This window comes from Cynocephalus volans, chromosome 10 (genome assembly GCF_027409185.1).
Source record: "Cynocephalus volans isolate mCynVol1 chromosome 10, mCynVol1.pri, whole genome shotgun sequence".
Classification (NCBI taxonomy): Eukaryota; Metazoa; Chordata; class Mammalia; order Dermoptera; family Cynocephalidae; genus Cynocephalus; species Cynocephalus volans.
In genome coordinates, this window is record NC_084469.1 from 127107224 (window position 1) to 127119830 (window position 12607).

The 12607-nt window shown below is 44.1% G+C and overlaps 1 protein-coding gene across 1 annotated transcript in view; it reads right to left on the reverse strand.

Annotated features, from left to right (window-relative positions):
• Positions 1-12607, reverse strand: part of HYDIN (HYDIN axonemal central pair apparatus protein) — a 364550-nt gene that overhangs the window by 128170 nt on the left and 223773 nt on the right. The window contains exons 36-39 of the mRNA XM_063112309.1: positions 10462-10630; positions 7807-7986; positions 6037-6210; positions 1949-2122 (exon numbers count right to left, since the gene is read on the reverse strand). Of these exons, the coding sequence (XP_062968379.1) occupies positions 1949-2122; positions 6037-6210; positions 7807-7986; positions 10462-10630 (697 nt within the window). The remainder of the gene's footprint in view (positions 1-1948; positions 2123-6036; positions 6211-7806; positions 7987-10461; positions 10631-12607) is intronic.

Consider the following 12607-nt stretch of genomic DNA (forward strand, 5'->3'; position numbering starts at 1 on the left):
TGGGGGAAGACAGACAAAGTATGTAAAATAAATGGTGCATTAACTAGAGATAAGGGCTGTGGGGACAGTAAAGCGGGAAGGGTCCTCGACACCAGCAGGGCTCTGCAGAGATGCACATCCCCTCCTCAGCCTCCCCTTTCCTCTTCCCTTTCCTTGGCTCCAGGGCTCTGTACTTGACTTCCCTGCTCTCCTGGGTCTCCTGGTTTTATGACCTGAACTCCACCTCTGCTGGCCTCTCCTCCTCACCGCCACCTAAAATGCAAGTGTTCCCTGAGGACCTATCCTGCCCCGTCCATCCCTCTCCTTTCATTCGGGGCATTTCTGGGCTGATTGCTTCTACTCCAGCGGCTGCACCTCTCACTTCATGGGGAAGACTCCCCCAGCTGTCTCTTGCTTGATGTTACTTTCTCAGACCAGGAGCTCAGATTCACGATCTGGCACAGGACGTTAACATAGCTCCACAGATCACTATGAAATGTAGTTTATTTCACAGAAAACGAAATGTGAAATTTAAGAGAACCAGAATTATGACACAGCTGGGGGTTTCCACTAAGGAGCTATTTCTCTTATCTTGCCAGCAAAGAATCTTCTATTTTCCTAAGTACCCCACACAGATGTACTGAGGCAAAGGGACACCCTGAAAGCCCCACCCAGTCATATCAGCTAGCAGGCTGGCAGCGCTATGAAGAATGACGTCACGCAGTTACGAGTATTTATGTAAAAAGGATTCCGCTTTGAGCAGGTGCTCTGCTTTGTAGTCAACATTTTTTCCCATCGAGCAGCTTCTCTCCTGCCCTGCAGGTCCTCAGATGACCTGATGGTGCCAGGATTCTCAGCTTCTGGTAGGAAGGCCACACAAAGCCTCACTACTGTGGGATTCGAAAACTCAATCCATTTTCCTCTCCTGCAAACTTTCTCCTCCGGCTGTGTTCTCTATCTTGGTGAATGATGTCACTCTCCTCCTGGTTTCTGTGGCTAGAAATCTTGGCGTGACCATCTTGCATGCCTTGCACTCCTTCAATTCCCCACCACGCAGGTGGACACTAGGCCAGCTGGCCCAGGCCCATTCTTCTTCAGCTTTGCCACTTTTTCCTTTTCAAAACATTGTAAGAGCTACTTTCCTATGGTGACTTTCTGACCATTTCTCCTATTAGGTCGTAGGGGAACCCTTTCGGCCGCGCCCCATCATGGCACTGGCTACCCTTCTCTTCCGCCTTCTCCTTCCCGCTGACGCCACAATACCTTCCTGCTGGCGCGAATCGCACGCCAATCAGCACAGGCTCCCTGCTCCTGGCCCCTTAGCAACGCAATCCATCCAATCCCCGAATGCCCCCTGTCCTCAGCAAACCTATCAGCTCTCTTCTAACCCTATAAAAGCAGATGTGCCCGCTGAATAAAAAAACCTTCTCCGGCGAGCTGCCTTGCATTTGTGTCTCATCCTTTAACTGGTGCTGAATTTTATTCCTTTCATCTCCCACAGTGTGAAATCTGCCCCAACTCCCCTTTTCCTTCAAAATAAAATCCATATTCCTAATCTTGGCATTCCATGTCAGCTACAATTGGCCTCAGCCTGCTTTTCCACCCCTAATTTACTGTCAGCTTCCCTGCTTTCTTGGTCTGGAATGTTCTTGTCTCCATTTTTGCCTCTTCGCATTCTCCTGCTCCTTCAAGGCCTATTTCCATGAAACTTCCCCAAGACCCCCCCCTTTTGGAACCTGCTCATCCCAAACTTGCTCTACAGTGCCGGGAGCACACCTGCACCGGGCAGGGCAGGAGACCCACACATGCCTGGTGAAGAGGATCCTTCTCTGGGCTACTGGGCCACTAAGTTGTGAGTTACCCTTCAACCAGGCTGTGGGAAGACAGCTCAGCAGGGGGCACAGGGAATGTGTTACCAGTGGGGGTGCTGCCCACTCGACCACAAAAAGCCAGGGAAAATGGGTCTTACCAGACTCCTCTCCTTCCTTCATGGACTGCTCGATGGCAGCCTTAATGCATAGCTCCCGGGCCCGGATCCCTGGGATGTTGTTGCTGTCAGATATGGCTTCCAACACAATGGAGTCAATGTTCAGGCAGGCTGCACTGTAGTACTTGGCCACACTGATAGCGGTGGCTGACTTTCCTATAAAAAAAAGGCCGGGGAGAATAGCCAAGATATGGAACCAACCTAAACGTTCATCAATAGATGATTGGATAAGGAAACTGTGGCATACATACAACATGGAACACTACTCTGCCGTAAAAAACAACGAAATACTCCCATTTGCAACAACATGGATGAACCTGGAGAAACTTATGTTGAGTGAAACAAAGCACAGAGGGATAAATACCGCATGTGCTCACTCAAATGTGGGAGCTAAGAGAGAGAAAGGAAGGCAGGAAAGAAAGACCACAGTAGTGCCATGATCCAACAGAGGGAGGGAACATTCCTAGGGCTACAAATTGAAGTGTGGGGAGGAGGAGGGGACAAAGGGTACAAAAGTAATTTCTGGTATTGGGTCTGTCCCCAGGATGAATCTGGCCTTCACATCATGGGCAGGAGGGGGGACAATCAGTTTTGCATCTCATGAACATTTGTAATAAAAAAAAAGGCCAGGGAGTTGAATTTCATGGTTCCCATTTGCTCAGTGTCCTAGACAGAAGTGCCTAGAACAGAGGCCCCTGTAAATTGATATGTCTGAATGCTCTGCTTCCAAGTCTTTCATGGGGCAGAGGTGGCAGTGGCAAAGGGAAGGGAGACCCTGCCAGGAGTCAGGGCCACGGCTCTGGTCCTGATCCTCCGCTGTTGTGTGTGTGTGTGGTGGCAGCTATATCCTCACTGCATTTGCTCCCCAGTTTAAAACACAGATTCTATCAGATGATCTCTAAAATACCCTGTAGTTCCTACAGTTTCTGATTCCAATGGGAAGATTTTTTGGTTTAAAGAATAACTCTGTTGATTTTTTTCTCATTTCAAAGTAAGCAGACAATCAGAAATAACAGACAAGAGAAAAGAAAAAAAGACCCATAATTTACTCATCTGGAGATATTGCAGTTAGCCTATGGTTACTAAGTATGTGTATGTAGCTATGCCATTTATATTTCTTATAAAAAAGAAATGGGTACGAGGTAGGCTGAATAATGGCCCCCCAAAGACGTCTACACCTAATCCCTGGAACATGCAAATATGTTACCTAAAAGAGACTTTGCAGATGTGATTAACTTAAGGGTCTTGATATGAGAAGTGATCCTGGATTATCTGGGTGGACACAATCTAATAAGTGGAAGGCAGGAGGGTCGGAGTCAGAGCAGATGAGGTGACAGTGAAAGCAGAAAGAGAGACTGAAAGATGCCACTCTGCTGCCTATGAAGGAGGAAAGGGCCATGAGCTAAGGAATGCAGACAGCATTTGTAGAAGCTAGAAAAGACAAGGAAATGGATTGCCCCCTAGAGCTTCCAGAAGGAATGCAGCCCTGCTGACCTATTCTAGACTTCTGACCACAAGCATTGTAAGAGTGTAAATATGCTTTATCTTAAGGCACTAGGATTGTGGTCGTTTGTGTGGTAGCAATAGGAAACTAATATAAATTATAAATCATAAGTATGTGGCATTTTTTCTCATGTAAAATGATATATCATAAAAATCTTTCTATTCATTCAATAAACTCGTATGACACTCCTTTTTATTATGCTACAGTACACGATATGAAAGTTACCATTTTAACCATTTTTAAGTGTACAGTTCAGTGGTACTAAGTACAGTCACACTGTCGTGCAACCATCACCACTGTCCATCTCCAGAACTTTGTCATCTTCCCAAACTGAAACTCTACACCCATTAAGCATAACTCCCAATTCCCCCATTCCCCAACTCCTGGCAACCACCATTCTACTTTCTATCTTTACGAATTTGACTATTGTAGGTATCTCATGTAAGTGGGATCATAAAATCTTTGTCCTTTGATGTCTGGCTTATTTCACTTAGCAAAATGTCTTCAAGGTTCATCCATGCTGTAGCATGTGTCAGAATGTCCTTCCTTTTTAAGGCTGAATAACATCCCATTGTACCATTTTTTGTTTATCTATTCATCTGTCAATGGTCATTTGGGTTGTTTCCATCTTTTGGCCATTGTGGGTGATTCTGCTATGAATGTGGATACAGAAGACACTGTTTGTAATGGCGGTATAACTCACTCCATGAATGTACTGTGGCTTAACTAACCAGTCCCTCATGTTGGATGCTTTAATGGCTCCCAATGTGTTATTGTGGGAAACATTGCTGTAGTGAACATTCATGCAGTTAATCTTTGTCCACATCATTGATTATTTTCCTAAAAAATTTTAGAAGTAACATTACCAAGTCAAAGGGTTTACACATATTTTCCCCTCTCTTTTTAAATAATTTAATGTCTTAATTTTAAAACATTAAAATATTAAAGAAAAATTTATCAAAAAAATACAAGCTCAAACAACTCAGAGATGCATAAATTCAAAGTGGGGTGTCTTTCCTCTCTTTCTCTACCCCATGTCTCCAACGTCAGCAGTTTAACAGTTTGGGATAACCCTTTGGTATATAAACTATAAATTAAAGGGACTTCTATTGCTTTCAGAAAGTACAGGTGCTAACTTCACCATAAACCCCAAAGAGGCAAAATAACCTACACTGAACAGTCTAATTTTGACACAGACTATTAAACTGCTCTTCATGAAGATTCTTTGGAAACTGTAGGGCTCCATCACAACACCGTGATTGTTACTGCTGAAGTCTACACTCCACTCTCTGTCAGGCTTTTCACCTCCAGGTGAGAATGTGACTGCACCTTGCCCTAGAGTGGGGTAGGGGCTCCTTCTGGCTTGGGGCATTTTCAGGGTTGACCCTCCCACTGTCTTAATTCCCATGGGGTCATCAGCTGTCTGTCTCTCTGGCACTCCTCTCCGTGCAACACAAAAGTGGCATGAGCTGCTGCTGCGGTGGGGTTTTCAATACAGTTTCAATCATGTTCTTACTTGCCTTGTTTGATTCCCACTTGTTGCCCCCAAATCTGGTCTTACACCTTTTAGGTTTGGGTTTAGGACTTCCGAAGGAAAGGTTCTTCAATGAAGGGGTAATTGGATTGTTGTATTTTAAAAATTTCCTGGAGCCTCTCAGTGATTCGAACACAGAAAATGCTCCATAAATATTGTCTGTATGAGCAACAGTAATTGCATCAGAAAAAGGTTTCATGGGCCTTCTTTAAGTAAGCTGAAGCTAAGAGAGGTAGCAGGCCATCTTCCCAAGCTTCTTCTGCTCCGCCACTTACTAGCTGGGTGACCTTGGGCAGATATCCTTGAATTTCTCTGAACCTTAACTTTCTCTGAGTGGGGGCAATCAAACTCTCTTCTCTGGATGGTTGTGAAGTTTAAATAGAGAAATGGATGGGAAGGAGCTCAGTAAACTGTAAATCACTATACAAGTCTAAGATCTTGTTCAACGTAGGTGGCTTTGCTCCTGTGGGTTTATGGTAAAGTTGGCAAGTGTAATTTTGGAGGCAATAAAGGCACCCCTTGACTAGTTTACGGTTTACAATATATTCTTTGAGACTATTTAACATGTGATTGAAATTATTTTCAATGGGGATTCAAACTCCAGATATGGTTATAATTATGAACGATAATAGTCACGGTAGCAATAGTAATGATAATATCAACAGCTTTTTGTTTGAGTATTTATTATGTGCCAAGTACTGGGATAAGCATTTTATACAAATGCTCTCGTTTAATTCTCAAGACTATCCTGCAAAATAGATACTGTTAATACCATTTTGCAGACAAGGAAATGGTGCACAGAGAACGTAAGTAACTTTCCCAAAGGCACACAGCTATAAATGGCAGTTTTAGAATCTGACATAGGGCTGTTTGGCCTTGGGGTACATGCCTGTAATCACTGCTATGCTTTTCCTCAAATAAAATTGTATCTATCCTGACTGCAGAGCTGATGTTGCCACCCTGGAAGCCACAGAGTTTATGGAGGAGATGTGGCATCCCTGGTCTTGACGTCCCCTCAGAATTGTCACATACCTGACAAGGGTGTCCCATGGATGATGATGGCAATGCCTTTCCGGTTCTTGGCCATGCGGCCTTCTGCCGAAATGTCAATGCCCAGGTGGCGAGCGATCGCCCTGCTCACTGGGTTGTTTTCTAACTCTCCAACTTCCTCTGTGGAGTGGCTGTCAATGCTCTGAATCTTGTCAACTGCAAATTAAAAACATACGTGTGTGCTCACATGTGCATGCATGTGTCTATACGTGGAATTTACATGGGTACTAATGGAAATGGAAATAAATTTTTCTTTTAAATGCTGCTGTTTTAAAATAGCAAACTTTAGTAGTCCTCACCTATAGTGTATGAAAAGCTGGTAAACTACAGCCCACCGGCTAAATCTGTCTGGCTGCTTGTTTTTGTAAACAAAGTTTTATTGGAACACAGTCATGCCTCTTTGATTACATATTGTATTTGGCTGTGTCAATGCTACAAAGGCAGGGCTGAGTAGCTGCAGCAGAGACTACATGGCCCACAATGCCCAAACAAAATATTTTCTGTCCGGCCTTTTATAGGAAGAGTTTGACAAACTCTGATTTAAATCAAAAGTATTGTCTCAAAGGGATGTTTATAATAGAAAAGAGCAAGCCATACCATAATATGTACAGCATGCAGGGTACTCTGCAGCCAACACGTTTAGTCACCTCAAACACATTCGATGTTTTAATAATAAAACTAGGATCATATTCTAAATTCTGTCCTGCAACTTGCTTTTTTTCATACTATGTGTTGGACATCTTTCCAGATCTGTATTACTTAAACACAGATCTATCTCATTCTTGTCCTATTGTATGGGTTTACCATAATTGAATGAGTCCCCTACTGATAGGCATTTAGATGGTTTCCAGGTGCTTCCATCCTAAGCACTGTGGTGTGCATTCTTCTCCATGGGATGTCTGGGGTCAGCTCTAGGAGAGCCCAGGCACAAAAAAGCCAGGGTGTGCGGGGTGGGGAAAGGCTGCCGGGAGAGGCCAGGTGCCACTTAGGGGCAGGTCAGCAGAGCCAGTTTGGATTAAACATGAGGCACGGAGCTGGGAATTATGTCTTTAATCCCAGTTCTGCCATCGCAGCCTCCTGCCTTAATTTACTCACAGGGTTGACTAGGGCTAAGAATAACGACTTTAAATGCTTTAAAGATCTCATTAGGCTTGCATACGGTTCCTATCCCTGAGGTGGGCACACGACAAGGTCGCTTATGCTTTATCATAGTTTACACTGACTAGCAAACAAATGGTCCCCGTGACTCCAGTTTTTGCTAAATCTAATTTTCTAAATATAGTTTCAACATCTTGTATAACCTGGGAAAAATAAATGCCAGAAAATGGGCCCTCAGTGCTAGGAGGTCAAGAGGAGGATTCCCTAATGGTCCAATTGGAGGAACACTGGGAAGGATGTCCCCCTCTCCCCACAAATGTTTCTCTAAACACCTCTCAGTCTGCTGGAATTTTAGCATTAAAGATTCAGGCCTTCAAACTAATACTAGTTGAAATGCAAACAACTGTGGCAGGAAGAATATGTCCTGTGCTAAGCTCATGAGTGGACGTCCACGCTTGTATCTGAGCGTGAGTGGGTGGATCAGAGCTTCTGTCCAGGGCAGGTGTGGTGGGAGGGGCAGGGTGGGGTGGGGTGGGAGCCAGCGCTGGGAGGCATTTGACAGGGAAAGGTGACAAGGGACTGAACAGTCTTCTCACTTCTGCTTAGAGAGAACTGGTACTAAAACATTACCAAAACATTAAAATGCTCAGTTACTTTGAAACATTATTTTTTCCAGGCTTTCTTCATCCTCATCTTCATCTACATAGGTTTTGGACTCGACCAAAGGGACGTGCCACTCTTCCGGACAGGATGTGACAGAGATCTCTTGGCTAAGGGATGTCCTTTTCGTGCTAGTGGAGTTTTCCTGATCTGATGTAGTCATATCTTCCTCTTCTGCTGGGGAACAAAGGATGAAAACACATGTGGCAGCACTGGGAGGAGGACAAGGGGGATGGAGCAGAAGAGGGAAGATGGACGAAGAGGAGAGTCACCGTCCTGGCCACCATCATCCTGGACTATCCAACCCAAATAAACAAGAACTGCAGTCAGGTGGCCATTAAGAAATTTCTCTGCACATAGTGTTTTTATATTTTAACATTTGTTAGATACCAAAATTACACATTTGCTCAGGAAATTTGGAAAATTCAGAAGAACCAAACATTATAAAATTGAGCTGCAAAAAGAGATACAGACAGAGAAATGGTGACAGAAGTATTGTTGCCAAATTTTATAGTATCGGTACGGGAGAGCCACAGACTCCCAGATTTTTAATTTTTCAAAACTCAACTTGGGATTATATAGTACATCCCAATCTGTAGCCTGCTTCTTCCCCTAATCAATCATGAACAGTTCCCCGTGTCAATGTTAAGCACATTTACCATTTTGTGGGCCCGGCACGCTCCTCATTGTCCCCCATTCCTCTCCCTTCAGTGGGCGCAGGGAGCTGGGACTGTACAGGGTGACCTTCCTCTACCACAGGGTAAGACATATCTTTGCTTAGAATTTGGATTTGAGCCTGAGAGGCGGCAGCTTGCTTTGTGAATGGTTGGCGTTCCCTGGACGTGGTCAGCGAAGCAGAGAAGGACAGTCTATAGCCTGTGAGCCGAGTGAACAGATGCTCAGAGAAGAGTGAGTGAGCAGCACAGTGTGCCTTTCTGGGCTCCCTCTGGACCCGTTGGTCCTGGCTGAGACCACCTTCCATTGGGCCAAACGGAAAAGTGAGCCCACAACTGTGGTGTGTAAGGACCGTGAGAGCAACGAGGCCCTTCTCTTCCCTCATGAGGTCCTTTGCACATTGCAACCCCTTGTACCCTCCTGCCTTGGGCCACTGGGCAGTCCTTCTGTGTTTAAGTGTCTCTCCCCCCACTCCCTCCTGACCAGGAGCTCTCAAAGGCAGGGGCCTTATGTCATCGATTTTTTCCCCAGCACTTCAGCTCTGTGCTTGCAACATAATGAATGCTTGTTATGGGCTTAGTTGTGTCCCCCCAAAATTCATATATTGAAATCCTAACCTCCCAATACTTTAGAATGTGACTGTATTTGGCCTTTAAAAAGGTAATTAAAGTAAAATTAGGTCATATGGTTGAGCCCTAATCCAATATGACTGTTGTCCTTATAAGAGGAGGAGATTAGGACTCAGACACACACAGAGGGAAGACCATGTGAAGATACAAAGAGAAGATGGCCATCTACAAGAGGAAGAGTTTCAGAAGAAAGCAACCCTGCTAAGTCCTTGACCTTGGCCTTCTAGCCTCCAGGATTATGAGAAAATAAATACCTGCTGGTTAAGCCACCCAGTGTGTGGTATTTGTTACGGCAGCTCTAACACGACTATGAGACAGGGTGGGGAGGCAGCCTTCTCCTGTCATCTTCTCCTTTTAGGCCAAACTAGTATTCTCTGACTTGTTTCTCTTTCCTTGAGAGATGAGACAGGCCCAAGGGCAGGAGAGAAGGACTGTGCAATCCATTAATTCATCCACTCATACAGCACCCACTTATTGGGCTCTACCATGTTCCAGCTGCTGTTCCATGCACTGGGTTGACAAGTGTGGGATACATGATCACTACCTTTATGGGGGCTTCTTGTCAAGTGGTGGAGGCAAGTATGAAGAAAATACTTACACGTGATGACTATGATGCTGAAGAGAGCAAGTATGAACAATGGGTAGGTCCATTTCCAGGATGAGGGCACAGAGCAGCAGGAGGGAGAAGGGTATATCAGCATAAGCCACACAGCCCGACAAGTCGAGTGAGCTTCATGCTCAAGCACACAAGACAGCCCCTGGGCAGATGATGGGATAACTCGGGGGTGCTGGGCCAGGCAGGGTAAGATGATGAAAGCATAGTGCAGCTCTGTGATGGGGGTTTGGCCTTAAGGACCATGGAGAGGTAACCCCCACCCCCTACCTCTTTTAGGGCATCAATTTCTACCCTGCCTGAGGCATTGCTTTGTATTACCCAGGCATACCCACAGGAGGTGGTGGAGTACAGTGATCACAGCCATGGACTCTGGAATCAGAGAGACCAGAGCTGGAATGCCGGTTCTGTCACTTAAAACTGCAGACCTGGTCTCTGTGTTTGTTTCTCATCTGTACATGCAAAGTCCTCAGCATGGTATCTAGAAGGTGTTCTTCTATCTGTATCAGCTATGTTCAAGTCTTAAAACCTCACTCTTCTCTAGTGAGAGCAGAATGTGTTCCAGCCTCTGCACCCATAAAATGAGGACAAGACCCATTTTACAAGAGTTAGAAATAAACTACAAAAGGCACCCAGCACCTGCCTGGCATCTGGCAGGTACTCAGTAACTGGTTGGTCCCACAGCAGGGCTAATTCAGAGGGGCCAGGGCAGTGGCTAGAGCCAGTTCTCACCATTCTCCTGTGCCATATTCTCCAGATATTTTGCCTTCAACTGTTCCTCCTTTGACTTCTTCATCTCCTTAAAGTACTCGTACACTTCTGGGGGCAGCTCCTCCCCAGGGGTGCGGGGAGGCAGCAGCAGCGTGTTGTGGGAGTCATAGCCCTTCAGACTTCGCAACATCTGTTCGAGGGGAGAAGGGAAATTGCAGTTGGTCTCACTGGAAGTTTCCTCCTGGAGCTCTAGGAGGGTCTGTTCACCGATCTGGCAAACCCTGCTCCTACCTGAGGCTGAGATTTGTAGAAATACTTTCTGGACTTCAAAGGGTGGGGCCCTTTGGAGAGGTCTATAAAGTAGGCCTGAGCCCTGAGCCTATGGGGATACAGGATCTTTATTTTGTTGCATTTCATCCTGGGCATGACACACGTGGACAAGATTTTTCTCCTTGTTTTAAATATAACATAAACATAACAAATACTGTTTTTCTTTTTCTTTTTTTCCATTGACAAAAGCAAAGAACTCCATTATCCACTTTGAGTGACATATTCTTAAAAAATTTTGTGGTTAGCAATACTACGCTAAGCAAGGTCATTGTCTCATAAATAGAAGATCAAGGGAAAAACAGGTAAAACGATATCAAGTACGTGTGTGTGGGCTCACAGGTGCGTGTATGTGAATGTGTATTAGGGCTGCCAGATGAAATACAAGATGCCCAGTTAAATTCGAATTTCAGATAAACAACAAGTCATTTTTTTGAGTACGTTGCATGGGACATATTTATACTTTAAAAAATGATTTGTTGTTTATCTGAAATTCAAATTTAACTGGGCAGCCTGTTTTTATTTTCTCTCCTAAATCTGGCAACCTCAGTGTGTATGTATATTTATAAACACAGTAAAATAAAGTTATAAAAAGCATTTACTTCCTCTACAACCTGATTTATTGGTGTAGAAATTTGTTTTGTTAGGTGACCTTTTTCTAGAATCACCACTTTTAGTTGTTTGAAAACCACTGAATAAGCTCATCCTAAAATTCACATGGAAGGGCAAAGAACCAAGAACAGTTAAAACACTAAGAAGAATAAAGGTAGAGGATCGCCCTACCAGATATCAGGACTTATAATGAAGCTGTGGTAATAGAGGGGACTGATGTTGGGACAGATGAACCCACCAATGAAGTAGAAGAGCTCAGAATAGACCCATTCATCCATAGAGCTGTGATATAAGACAGAGCTTGCACGGAGATCAGTGGGGACAGGACGGAATACACTTTCAGGAAGGAGATAACAAATGTTTATTGTTTTAAGTTGCTAGGTTTTGGGGTAATTTGTTATGCAGCAAAAGATAACTAGTATAGCATCAGAATTCATGAACAGCAACACCTTATGGGAAAACAATGGAGCAACATATTTAAGCTACTCAAGAGAAAAAAATGTGAGCCAAGGATATAGTATTCAATCAAACTGATCTTCAAAAGCCACAGACTAATAGTTATCAACATAGGAGTACTCAGGGAATGCTGTTCCCATGATCCCTTCCTGAGGAATCCACTGGAGAATGAGCTTTAAACGACCCATAAGTGATTGGAGAAGCTTCATTGCAAGAATTGGTGTTGGGCACTTAATATGTTTAAGTGTAGAACTAAGACTTCATGATGGAAATTAAGCTCTGATACCTTAATACTAGAAATTCTGACAAAATAGATATAATACAAGTAGCAAAAAATGTGAGAAGTGTACATCAGATGATTACTGGGTAAGTAGGTATTAACTGAAAGTAAGAGAAAATAGTTTTTAAATTAGATGGTGAGGGGATGGCTGGTTACCCACTTGGTTTGAGTGAAGCCTTATAACACCAAGGTCACAGGTTCAGATCCCTGTACAGGCAAGCCACCAAACAAACAAACAAACAAAAATAAATTAGAGGGTGAGGGGGAGAGAAGGGAAAAGAGATTACCAGCTAATTTCATTATTGCTCATAGTAGGGAATTAAGAGGCAGTTTCCAAGAAGTAGGACACTAAAGGTATCAGATAAAGGTGTAGTTCAAGACAGGAGAGCAGGGTAGAGAGAAAACAATGGATCTGGAGGAGCAGCTGGAACATACACAGCACAGAAGCTGTGTCATGTTGTGGGTGATAGGACTCAGTAATTTATTATTACT